Raw genomic sequence first — 14,019 nt, 5'->3', positions numbered from 1 at the left:
GCTTTGCGGTACGACTCTCCGTGCAGGACCCTTGTAACTCGAACTATCGACCGAGCCCTTACAGGCAAGGATGACCACCTTTCTTCGCCCCACCTTATCAAGCTGTACAGCAGGAGTGCGCAGGCGCTCCCTGTGCGACAGTTGGCATGGCCGAATTTGAGATGGAGGGGGACCTCCCACCCCCATGTTACGACTTTTGAGTGCTTATGTCTGTTATGTATTATTTCACTGCTTCTCGTGCCTTAACGATTGTATGCGAACTGGAGAGGCGCCTAGAATAGGGATTTTTTGCGACGCGGATTGCTTTGTGAAGTTTTTTTTAGATTAGACTTACAGTGTGGAAACAGGCCCTTCGGCCCAACAAGTCCACACCGACCCGCCGAAGCGAAACCCACCCATACCCCTACATTTTACCCCTTACCTAACACTACGGGCAATTTAGCATGGCCAATTCACCTGACCCGCACATCTTTGGACTGTGGGAGGAAACCGGAGCACCCGGAGGAAACCCACGCAGACACGGGGAGAACGTGCAAACTCCACACAGTCAGTCACCTGAGTCGGGAATTGAACCCGGGTCTCAGGTGCTGTGAGGCAGCAGTGCTAACCACTGTGCCACCGTGCCGCCCACAAGTTGTATGCTGCTTAGGGACTCCTATCCCCTATAACTATGTCTCCCTAGAGTCAGACAAGCCGGGTTAAGCTAATTGGTCGGTCTTGCAAAGGAGCGACGGAGGGGCGCTCACCGACCATCCGGGTCCTGACTGCTGCGCGCGAACTGCTGTATTTTGTGTGGCCTCTTTCGAGGCCAAGGGAGGGAGTGTTGGGATCCATTATTAAGGTTAGGCAGTGTAAGAAACTTTATTGTTAGGTAGTGCTCACGTAAGGTAGTATTAGCAAGTCTGGAACTTGTTAGCTTCACTAGACAACAGTAAGCCATTATGTTACACTAAGAACAGACTGAAAAGCTGATGGCATAGCCTGAAGAGGCCCCAGGGAGGGTGAGAGATAACAGGACATTGGAGCCGTGTCTAAATGCACGTAGCTCAAACTGAGGTAATAGAATGTTATCAGGTGAGAACCAATGACATACTAAAATTCTGCATTTTACCAAATAAGGATGTAACTCTGGAATGTGAGAGAATAAAAGGATAGATAAATTAAAAATATAGTCAGAACGCGCCTTCTCCAGTGAGCTAGACACCTCACTGTACTGTGTACGATTCTCTCTCATTAAACCTGTTTATACTTTTAATCAGACCCGGTGTCTCTCTCCTCCAAACGAACACGGGGACAGAAGTCCTGTCCCAACAGAAGGCAAATGGAATTTTGTCCTTCATTGCTGAAGGGATTGAGTTTAAAAGCAGAGAGGTTATGTTGTAGTTGAACAAGGTGCTGGTGAGGCCACTCCTGGAGTACTGTGCGCATTTTTGGTCTCCTTACTTGAGAAAAGATGTACTAGCACTGGAGGGGGTGCAGAAGAGGTTCACTGGATTGATTCCGGAGTTGAGAGGGTTGACTTGAGAGACTGAGTAGACTGGGATTAAATTCATTGGAATTCAGTAAAAGATTTATATAAAAGTATGAAGGGAATCAATAAGATAGAAGTAGAGAATATGTTCCCACTAGGCAGAAGTGGGTACTGGAGATGCTGGAGATTAGAGTCAAGATTAGAGTGGTGCTGGAAAAGCACAGCAGGTCAGGCAGCATCCAAGGAGCAGGAATGAAGCCTGATCTGATGACGAAGTTTTGCCCGAAACGTCAATTTTCCAGCTCCGCGGATGCTGTCTGACCTGCTGTACTTTTCAAGCATCACTGTAGTACATTCCACTGGCAGGTGAAGCTAGGACAAGACAGCAGAACATCAAGAAGAGAGGGAGCAGATTTAGGATTGAATTGAGAATGAACTTCTTCTCCCAGAGGATTGTTGATCGATGGAGTTCCTTGCCCTGTGAAGTACTTCATAAATGTTTTTACAGCTTAGGTAGACTTTTTTTGAACAGTAAAGGAATTAAGGGACATGGTGAGAGTGCAGACAAGTGGATCTGAGTCCATGAAAAGATCTTTTCCAGCAACACATTTTCAGCTCTGATCTCTAGCATCTGCTGTCCTCACTTTCTCCATGAAAAGATCAGCCATGATCTTATTGAATGGAGGAGCAGGCTCAAAGGGCTGGACTGCCAACTCCTGCTCCTCGTTTTTATGTTCTTAGGATCCCTGGTATGGACGGATTGTCTTATGAGCAAAAGGTTAAACAGATGGAGATCTACTCATTGGAATTCAGAACAATGAGAGGTAATTTCATTGAAACATACAGAATTCTTAAGGCATTAGATAAGGGAAATGCTGAAAGAATACTTCCCCTCATGGGAGGGTCTAGGATCAGAGGGCATAGACTCTCATAATGAAGGTTCATCTGGAGTGTTAGTAAGGTAAGTATTTTTTCTTACTTATTCAATCTCTCTTGGCAATTTAGAGCATAGGGGATGGAGGCTAGGGCAAGTGCATGCTCCTCTAGCAGGATGAGGGAGATAAGGGTCACCAATGGTGTCCCTGCTGACTTCACCTGCGAGAAGCGCACTCAAGTCCAGCTCCTCACAGACTGCATTAGGGAACTGGAGCTGGATAAACTTTGGATCAGTTTGAAGGCTGGGGGGAGCAGGGTTGATAGACAGAAGTTATAGGGAGGCCATCACACCCAAGTTAAGGATAAAGGTAGCTGGGTAACTGTCAGGAAAGGGAAAGGGAATAGGCAGACAGTGCAGGGATCCCTTGTGATCATTCCAGCATACAATAAGTATACTGTGAGGTTTAAACTAGTTTAGCAGGGGGGTAGGAACTGGAGCTACAGATCTGAGGATGGAGTAGCAAGTGAACAGCCAGATACAACTTGCAGACAGTGAGAGAGGAAGGATAGACAGTTGATATGGCAAAGATGCAGTCAGTGTAATGGGTTGAAGTATGTCTGTTTTAACACAAGTAGTATCAGGAATAAGGGTGATGAACTTAAAGAGTATAGATCAGTACTTGAAACTGTGATGTTGTGGCCATTACAGAGACATGGATATCACAGGGGCAGGAATGGTTATGGATGTTCCAAGGTTCAGATTTTTTAAAAGGAATGGGGGACTTGGGTAAAGAGGTGGGGGAGTGGCATTGCTCATGAGGGATGGTATCACAGCTGCAGAAAGGGAGGTTGTCAAGGAGGGTTTGTTTACACAGCCCATATGGGTGGAAATCAGAAACAGGAAACGAACAGTCACTTCATTTGGAGTTTTCTACAGATCCCCCAATAGCAAAAGAGAGACAGAGAAGCAGATTAGGAGACAGACTCTGGAAAGGTCAGAAGTAATAGGGTTGTTGCCATGGGTGATTTCAACTTCCCTAAAATTGATTGGATCCTCCTTAGTTCAAATAGTTTGGATGGAGCAGTTTTTGTCAGGTGCATCCAGGAAGGGTTCCTGATCCAATATGTAGATAGGCTGACTACAGGGGAGGCCATATTGGATTTGGTGCTTGGCAACAAACGAGATCAGGTGTCAGATCTATCTGTGGGAGAGCATTTTGGTAATGATGATCACAATTCTTATAGTCGTGGAGAGGGGGATAGAGCAGATAGTAAGGAAAGTATTAATTGGGGGAGGAGGAAGTACGCTGCTATTAGGCAGGAATGGGATGCCTAAATTGAAACAGATGGTCTCAGGCAAATGCACAACAAATGTTTTTCTTGTTGATTTTTGTACTCCAGTACACAAAGGAAAAAAAGGCAACATGGTGGCTCAGTGGTTAGCACTGCTGCCTCACAGCGTCAGCGACCTGGTTTTGATTCCCGCCTTGGGTGACTGTCTGTGTGGTATTTGCACATGCTCCCCGTGTTTGCGTGGGTTTCCTCCAACATTCCAAAATATGTGCAGGTCAGGTGAATTGGCCATGCTAAACTGCCCATAGTGTTAGGTGCATTAGTCGGGATAAATGTAGGGACATAACTCTTCAGAGGGTCGGTGTGGACTTGTTGGGCCAAAAGGACTGTAGGGAATCTAAAAAAAATGTGGAGATTGTTTAGGGAGCACCTACTGATAGTGCTCGATAGATTTGTCCTACTTCCCGAGACATGGAAGGGATGATAGGTTGAAGGAACCATGGGTGACAAGGGATGTGGAACATTGATGAAGAGGAAGAAGAAAGCTTACTGAAGATTGAGGAGGCAAGGATCAGGCAGGTCTCTAGAGGGTTACAAGGTGTACAGAGAGGAACTCAAGAATAGATTTTGGAGAGCTAGAAAGAGGCATGAAAAATCTGTAGCGGATAGGATTAAGGAAAACCCTCAGGCATTCTACACTTGCAAGGAACAAGAGGATGGCTTGAGTGAGGGGAGGTCTGATCAGGGAAAGTAGAGGGAACTTGTGCCTGGAGTCAGAGGAGATAGTGGAGGTCCTTAATGAATAGTTTACTTCAATACTCACTACTGAGACAGACCTTGACGTTTCTGAAGACAGCATGAAACAGGCTGATATGCATGAACAGGTTGATGTTAAGAAGGAGGTTGCACTGAAAAGTTTGAAAACATAAGTTTAGACAAGTCTCCTGGGCCAGACAGGATATACCCAAGGTTACTACAGGAATCAAGGGAAGAGATTGCTGCCCTTTGGCAATGATCTTTGCATCCTCACTGTCCATTGGAGTAGTGCCAGGTGATTGGAGGGTGGCAAATGTCATTCCCTAGTTCAAGAAAGGGAACAGAGATAATACTGGGACCTGCCATGTCAAAGGCCTCCAAGCCCTCCATTTCTTCCTCTCACGCCATCCCAACCAGTACCCTTCCACTGACACCCTCATCCACCTGGTCGAACTGGTCCTCATCCTTAACAACTTCTCCTTCTAATCCTCCCACTTCCTCCAAACCCGCATGGGGCCCACCTATACCTGCCTCTTTGTCGGGTACATGGAATAATCCGCAGCTACAAAGGCATCATCCCCCACCATATCCTCTGTTACATCGATGACTGTATCGGTACTACCTTGTGCTCCCATGAGGAGGTTGAACAGTTTATCAACTTCACTTTCACCCAGATCTCAAATTCACCTGGATCATCTTGGACACCTTCCTCCACTTCCTGGACCACTCCATCTCTGGCAACCAACTGACCACGTACATGTACTAAAAACCCACAGACTCCCACAGCTACCTGGACTACACCTCCTCCCTTCGCACCTTCTGTAAAAATGCCTTATTCCCAATTCCTCCAACTCATGTATTCCCAGGATGACCAATTCCACCATAGAAAATCCCAAATAGCCTCCTTCTTCGAAGACCGCAATTTCCCCTCCCAAGTGGTCGACAATGCCCTTCAGTGCATCTCCTCCACTTCCCGCACCTGTGCCCTTGAACCCCACCCCTGCCAACACAACAAGGACCGAACCCCCCGGTTCTCATTTTCAACCCACCAACCTCAGTATACATCACATCATCCTCCGCCACTTCTGCCACCTACAAAGACCCCACCATTAGGGATATATTTCTCTCCCTACCCCTATCAGGATTTCAGAGAAACCATTCACTCTGTCAGATCCATGCCCCCCACCAGCCCTCACCCCACTCTCAGCACCTTCCCCTGCCACTGCAGGGGCTGCAAAACCTGCGCTCATACCACCCCCTCACCTCCATCCAAGGCCCCAAAGAATCCTTCCATACCAACATTGAGTGACACATGTATGGACTGAGCTGCCAGATGAAGTGGTGAAAGCTGGAATAATTGCAACATTTAAAAGGCATTTGGGTGAGTATATGAATGAGAGGGGTTTGGAGGGATATGGGCCGGGTGCTGGCAGGTGGGACTAGACTGGATTGGGATATCTGGTCGGCATGGACTGATTGGACCAAAGGGTCTGTTTCCATGCTGTATATCTCTATGACTCTATGACTCTAATGTTATCTGCCGTATCTACATCGAGGAGACAGGAATTCAACTTGCAGATCATTTCAAAGAACATCTCCCAGACACACGCACCAACCAACTCCATTGCTCCGTGGCTGAACACTTCAATTCCCCCTCCCACTCCCCAAAGGACAGGCAGATCCTGGGCCTCCTCCATCACCAAACCCTTATCACACAAGGCCTGGAAGAAGAAAGCCTCATCTTCCACCTTGAGACCCTGCAACCAAATGGGATTAATGTGGATTTCACCAGTTTCCTCATTTTTCCTTCATCCTACCTTATCCCAGTCCAAAGCCTCCAACTCAGCACCGCCCTCTTGACCTGTCCATCGTCTTTCCCATCTATCAGCTCCACCCTCCTCTCTGACCTATCACCTTCCCACCCATCTTCATCTACCTATGGCATTCTCAGCTCCCTTCCCCCTAGCCCTTACAGAAGGATAGAAGACCAGCACAACATTGAGGGCCGAAGGGCCTGTACTGTTGTGTGTTCTACAGTTCCAGACAGATATCCCAAATTATTAAGCTCTCGAGTGCAGAGATGAGCCCACCCCCTACATTATTCACCTGCCCCCTTCTTTGGTTGCAAGATTAATTTAGAAAACCATCCACTAAGGTAGCAACTCCTCCTCCCAGACTAAAATGATTTCAAGTTTTAAAAAGGTCCAATTTAGCCAAGCAAACAAATGTATTTATTATTTATTAAATGAAATCAGCCGGCCCAAAACATATGTGGATCAATCTCTGTGGTTCAAAAGTCACAGCTTATAGCCACTGAAGGAAAAATAAACAGGTTTTATTTAGGATTAAAAATTGTTTTGTTTTTTGCAGAGAAAATAGCCCCTGAACTTGCACTGGTCTGATGGCTCCTGACTAGTTTGCTTACAGGACCAAGCTGTACAGGTACCTAGGAATCGATCACAATTGTTCGCACGCAGATGGCTTTTGTTGATAATTGGTCACTAGTCCATGCCAGTTAATCTCCTTTTGCTTCACTTCAGCTCATTTGCTAAACTACACAACTACTGCCTCAACAAACAGCTATATAACCTAGATTGGCCAAAGGGTGGGATCCTGATAAATATTTCAGAGGGCAGAGAAGCTTAGATGGAATTCAAAGTTAAAATGCTAGTAACTGAGTCTGCCAAGCAGATGCTATGTATGCTAGATAAGAAAGAGTTATAACTAGGAAGTTGCCTGGAGGGAAGATCTTACAAGGAAAGGCTGAGGGACTTGAGGCTGTTTTCATTAGAGAGAAGAAGATTCACAGGCGACTTAATTGAGACATATCAGATAATCAGAGGGTTAGATAGGATGGACAGTGAGAGCCTTTTTCCTCAGATGGTAATGGCTACCACGAGGGGACATAGCTTTAAATTGAGGGGTGATAGACATAGGACAAATGTCAGAGGTAGTTTCTTTACTCAGAGAATAGTAGGGGTGTAGAACAGCCTGCCAATAACAGTATAGACTCACCAACTTTAAGGGCATTTAAATGGCCATTGGTTAGACATATGGATGAAAATGGAATAGTGTAGGTTAGGTGGGCTTCAGATTGGTTTCACTGGTAGGTGCAATATCGAGGGCCAAAAGGCCTGTACTGCGCTGTAATGTTCAATGTTCTATAAACAGCACTTACAATGAATGCAATCCTTCAACTATCCCATTTCACTCCACAATCAAAACAACAGAAAAGACACAAGTCAGGATTCTTGGCTTTTGCAGGTTGATAGAAATCTTTGATGGTACTTCATCGACAGCTTTCAAAGCAAAAGTGCCTTTCCTATTCTGTTTCCTTCTGGCCAGCTTGCTAGCTATTTTACTTCAAGGAACGTTCTATTCATTTTACTGACAATGCAGGAGCAACTAATTACGGTTTATTGATTGTGAATTTTATAGCACCTCAACCGTGATCACCTCTGCTCAAGACCACTACCGCACCCAGACTCAACTGCCAAGTTATTATCTAAGTGGTGCATTCTCCACAGTAACACCTCTTCCAAACACAATCTATTTGCTCAGCAATCAATGATGGTTGTGGTTGTTGGAAGTTAGTCATCCCAGGTCAAGGACATCTCTGTAGGAGTTCCTCAGGGTAGTGTCCTAGGCCCAAACATCTTCAGCTGCTTCATCAATGACCTTCCCTCCATTTAACAAGGTCAGAAGGGGTGTCATTCACCAATGATCACACAATGTTCAGTGCCATTTACAACTCCTCAGATACTTACAAGTCTACATTCAAATGCAACAAGATCTGGACAATATCTAGGCTTGGGCTGACAACTGTAAGTAATTTTCGTGCCACAGAAATGCCAGACAATTACCATCTCCAACAAGAGACACTCAATGGGATTACCATCATTGATTTCCACACTCCCTACACCCGCCACCTCTCCAAATCAAACTATAAACATCCCTGGGGTTACCATTGACCAGAAACTCAACTAAACTCATCACATAGACACAATGGCAACAAGAGCAGATTAGAGGCTCAGAATACGGTCACATGTAACTCTCCTCTTGACTCCTCAAGTCTGCCCTTTGTCTACAATTGCCCAAGTCAAGAATGTGATAAAATGCTTCCCACTTTCTGATTAGATTAGATTCCCTACAGTGTGGAAACAGGCCCTTCGGCCCAACAACTCCACACCGACCCTCTGAAGAGTAACCAACCCAGATCCATTTCTCTCTGACTAATGCACCTAACACTATGGGCAACTTAGCACTGCCAATTCACCTGACCTACACATCTTTGGACTGTGGGAGGAAACCAGAGCACCCGGAGGAAACCCGCACAGGCATAGGGAGAATATACAAACTCTACACAGACAGTCGGCCGAGGCAAGAATCGAACCTGGGTCCCTAGTGCTATGAGGTAGCAGTGCTAACCACTGAGCTACTGTGCCACCCCTTGCCTGAATGCGTGCAGCTCCAACACTACTTCAGAAGCGTAACACCATCCAGGACAAACAGCCTGATTGATTTGCCAAACATCCACTCTGTCCACCACCGATGCTCTAAAGAAGCAATGTGTACTATCTACAAGATGCACTGCAAAAATTCATATGAGATTCTTAGACAGCAACTTCCAAACCCATGACCACTTCTATCTAAAAGAGGAAAGGCAGCAGATACTTGAGAATGCCATTACCTGCAAGTTCCTCTCCAAGCCACTCTCCACCCTGAATTAGAAATATATCACTATTCCTACAATGTTGCTGTATAAAATTCCTGGAATTGCCTCCTTGAGGGCACTGTGTCTACCTTCAGCATAGGGACAGATGCAATTCAAAAATGGCAGCTCATCACCACCTTCTCAAGGGCAACTTGGAACAGGCAATAAATGCTGGCCAACCAGCAGTACCCACATCCCATAAATGATCCCTGTTCTCAATACAGTACAAGTGCTTTCTCTTGCACATTTCAGGACAATTTGCAAGATGAAAAGTTTTGACAAAGTGTCATTTTTCAGCAACAAGTTCTACACTAGAAATATTTACCAGATTAAACCTCAAGAAAACAGAATCATGAATACAGTCTTTCAAAATGATTAGCAAGTAAAAAGTAATCCAAATTTGGCAATTACACATTATAATGTTATATTCTCATTGAAGTAAAAATAAAACTAATTCACATTCAGTTAATGACTGCTTATCACACCTCCCCCTCCAACTCCCCCATAATCAAACCCTTTAAAAGAGAAGCAGGAAAGTGAGACTGTATCATGATTTTAAAAATCTTTATGCCCTTAATATATCATCTAAAATAGATATTTGGATTTGTATCCCTTAAATTAAGTCATGAAAATAAATGGTGTTCACTGATAAAACTGAAATCATATTGCTGAATTTGGAATATTCATTAGTTAGAAACTTTGCACACACCTGAGATAATTCCACCTCTCCAGTCCTGAAAATCTCTTCTGTTTGAATAGCAGACATTAGCTGTGACACTATACAAGGAACTATTTTCTGGGCCCGTGACCTCTGATAGAAGAATGAACAACAATGTTACTTCAGCAGATCTCAAATATGTTTACAGAAACAGAGAGCTGGTTCAATCATAAAAGTATAAAATTTACAGACTATGTCTCTACCCATGAAGTAATTACTCTAATATTTTAAGATATTAAACTGCATTTTAATTACTGTTTCATCTTTTATTACAATGTTGGATTGAACAGAAGGTGGTTCTAAGCTTTTAATTATGATATTAAAGGGCTTTGCAATAAATGGCAACTCAAAATGGAAACAGGAATGTGGCCATATCTTGTCCAAATTGCATTCATTTGCCACTTAATCATGTTTAGAGTTGAAAAGTGTGATACTGGAAAAGCACAGCTTGTTAGGCAGCATCAGAGGACAACTGACATTTCGAGCACAAGCTCTTCATCAGGATTTTCGATTCTGATCTCTAACATCTGCAGTCCTCACTTTCTCCTACTTAATCATGATTAGTGAACATTTTGATTGCTGAGTTGTATTACAGAATAAGGTGTACTTTGAGGGCATTATAACTCTGATATTGCAACTGGTCAGAGTAGCCAAATGGTGCAAAATAAATTAACATTTTTACTGATTGACTTCTGCAAACCCCATAAACGAAACTTAAAACTGTGACAATAATGCTGATGTCACCCTGTTTAGCTTTCAGAATTTTTTTCCATTTAAATAATTTGAATCAAAGTTTTAAATTTCAAAGCGTAAAAGTATACTATAAATTTCTAGCATTTTTCTGCAAATTTACCATTGGTAGTTTAAACAAGACCAATACCAATTTTTATGTTCTGGGTAAAAGGATATGCTCTTGACACCCAATTTTATATTGCCCCACAAGCAGAACTATAGTGCTAAGTGGCACAGAAAATGAATTAGTCCAATCTGAAACTCAGGTTCTGAATAGAAACAAGGGAAACTACAAAGGTATGAGGGGTGAATTGGCTACAATAGATTGAGTAGTTTTGAGTAAAAAGGCGTGATAGTAATAGGCAATTGCTTATATGCAAGGAAAAAATGCGTAAGTTATGACAATCCTTTAGTGTAAAAGAATATAACAGGAAAATCAGGCCAACCACGACCAACAAAATAAATTAAAGATAGCATTAGATCCAAACAAGAGTCATAAAAAGTTGTTTGAGAAAGTAGCAAGCCAGAGGACTGAGAGCAGGCTAGAATTCAGCAAAGGAAAGTCAAGAGGTTAATCAAGTGGGGACAAACAGAGCACAAGAGTAAATGTTCAACTAACATAAAAGCAGACTATGCTTTTATAAAGTAGGTTCTTCCAAAAAGATACACAGGCACCATATAGACAGAATAAAGAAAGAAAATGGCAAAGCAATAACAGCATTATGTTGGTTGGATCTTAACAGAAGACAAAAAAAAACTTTCCAGAGAGGTTAGGGCTAGTGGGGAGGAAGAATTGTAAGAAACTACTATTGGCATAAAAAAATTCGGAATTAGTTGAATTCAAAATTGATATCAGAGGGCCTGATAATGTACATCCCAGGGTACCAAATGAGGTGGCCTTGGAAATAGCAGGTCTTCCAAAATTCAATAGATTCTGGAACAGTCCTAACAGACTGAAGAGTGGCAGATGAAGCTTCATTATTTTAAAAAGGAGGAAGGACAAAACCAGGAATAACAGACAGGTTAGCCTATCAGTAGTAGGGAAAATGCTGGCATCCATCATAAAGAATGAAGAATGAAAAATACCAACAAGATTACACAAAGTCAAAACAGGTACCTAATAAAGGAGAGAGATGCAGTGGATGAGGTGGATTTGATTTTCAGATAACTTTTGAGAACGTCATGTGAGAAGTGATTCAGTCAACGGATTCATTGGAGTTTTAAAATAAAAAGAGGCAGGGGACAGGGAAAGGAGCAGGAGTTTGTAGAATCAAAGATATACAGCACAGACACAGTCCCTTCGGTCCAACTCATCCATGCTTACCAGATATCCTAACTTAATCAAGTCCCATTTGCCAGCACTTGGCCCATACCCCTCTAAACCCTTCCTATTCATAGATCCATCCAGATGCCTTTTAAATGTTATTACTGTACCAACCTCCACCACTTCCTCTGGAAGCTCATTCCATAGACACACTACCCACTGTGTGAAAACGTTGCCCCTTAGGTCCTTTTTAAATTTCCCCCCTCCCCTGAAACCGATGCCCTCTAGACCTGGACTCCCCCACCCCAGGGAAAAGGTCTTGTCTATTTCCCCAACCCATGCCCCTGATGATATTATAAATCTCTATAATATTACCCTTCAGCTTCCAACATCCAGAGAAAACAGTCGCAGTCTATTCAGCCTCTCCCTATAGCTCAAGTCCTCAATCCTGGAAACAAAATTCTGACTGGTCCAGACAGACTGAATGCAGAGATGTTGGTTCCCTATATGGGGGTTTCGGGACAGGATATTACAGTCTCAGGATACAGGGTGACCATTTCCAACTGATATCAGGAGACATTTCTTCACCCAGATGGCAGTGCCCTGCAAAGTTCTCTCAGAAAGCTGTGAAGATTTGGTCACTGGAAGTATTTAAGAAATAAATAGATTTCTAGAGGCTAAAAGGTGTCAAGGAGTATACAAAAAAAGTAAGAATACTGGACTAAGGGTTTAGTCATGATCATTGAATGATAGACAGTACTCAGCAGGTCAAATGGTCTACTCCTGCTCTCATTTTCTACCTTTTAAATACTGTACTTACCGTTTTTCTGTCACTTTGGCTGCCTCCAGCTGGTGAGCCAAACCCACCAGGTGACTGCAAGTAGCCCCCACCTCCAGCACCAGTATCTCCAAATCCTCCATACCCTCCACTAAAAGAACCTCGAAAATAGTATTGGAGGTCAGTTCCAGCATCAAACCAAAGATACATTTACAACTTCATAAACTAGTTTTCATCTATTTCTAATGAGTATTTCAGAAAAAGTGATGACTGTAGACGCTAGAGAGTCAGAGTTGATAACATAACACCAGGTTATAATGCAACAGGTTTAATTGGAAGCACTAGCTTTCAGAGCACCACTCCACCACAACCACCTGATGAAGGAGCAGCGCTCCAAAAGCTAGTGTTTCCAATTAAAACTGTTGGACTATAACCTGGTGTTGTGAGATTTTAAACTTTGTACACCCCAGTCCAACACCGGCATCTCCAAATTTTGATAACACATGGCATCGAAGAAGGGGTATGTCAGAAACGTCAACTCTCTTGCTCATCAGATGCTGTCTGACCTGATATACTTTTTCCAGTGCCACATTTTAACAATTTTAAATAGTATTTCCCATTCTGCTCAGATGGTCCAAACACTCCCTGGCCTCCTCACACCATCTAATATCTCTGCTACCCTCAGATATCTGAACTCACCTAATTCTTGCCTTTTAAGTATTTGAATTACTCCCTCACTGATGGCTAGCCTTTCAGCCACTGATTCTTAAGTGTTAAAATTTCCTCCCTTAAACTCTTGACCTCCTCCTTCTACCTTAAAGATGTTGCCAATCTGGCAGCACTAGTGGAGCGAGAAAAGTTAACATTTCAGTGCCTTGGTCATTCATGAGAAGTCCATTCCCCAAAGGACTACTCACACTGACATGAGACAGAAAATACCACAGGCAAAAAAATTCCGATCACACATTCAGTTACATAATATTATATATTTTACAACATATTACTTCTAAAATTACATTTCTTTTTCCTAACAAAAGAACAGGTCAGTTAAGGAATGAATATTACAGCTAGAGTATTTATAAACATAGTGAGGCCTCAATACCCGATTCTACTCTCCCTGCCCATCTGTATACCCTGACACACTTGCTCCCCTCCGGCTTCATAAACCTCCTTCCTCCCCTCCACAAAATGCACTTTCAGTTTATTTCAATCCGTTAAAGCCGCAGAATAGAGTGGGGATTGAAAACGCATGAGCTGGAGAATGAGCAGCTGCAGGCAAGCCTCCATCTTCCGAGAGCCCCCCCTGCAGAACAATTCTTGCAAGCCGCGGCTTTTCCCCGGCCACCTTCTGCACAGAAAAGTGAGGGCACAAATGACAAACTCTCAGCCACCATCTCACCCAGATTATTCCACATTG

At 43.4% G+C, this 14,019-nt stretch overlaps 1 protein-coding gene across 1 annotated transcript in view; it reads right to left on the bottom strand.

Annotated features, from left to right (window-relative positions):
* Positions 1-14,017, bottom strand: part of LOC132829822 (replication protein A 32 kDa subunit-like) — a 40,782-nt gene extending 26,765 nt beyond the window's left edge. Inside the window, exons 1-3 of the mRNA XM_060847186.1 lie at positions 14,002-14,017; positions 12,645-12,763; positions 9,820-9,921 (exon numbers count right to left, since the gene is read on the bottom strand). Coding sequence (XP_060703169.1) covers positions 9,820-9,921; positions 12,645-12,763; positions 14,002-14,017 — 237 coding nt within the window. The remainder of the gene's footprint in view (positions 1-9,819; positions 9,922-12,644; positions 12,764-14,001) is intronic.
* Positions 14,018-14,019: the final 2 nt, after the last annotated feature.

This window comes from Hemiscyllium ocellatum, chromosome 30 (assembly GCF_020745735.1).
Source record: "Hemiscyllium ocellatum isolate sHemOce1 chromosome 30, sHemOce1.pat.X.cur, whole genome shotgun sequence".
NCBI lineage: Eukaryota > Metazoa > Chordata > Chondrichthyes > Orectolobiformes > Hemiscylliidae > Hemiscyllium > Hemiscyllium ocellatum.
Note: the sequence above shows the minus strand (reverse complement) of the source record. Positions and strands in the feature narration are given on the sequence as shown.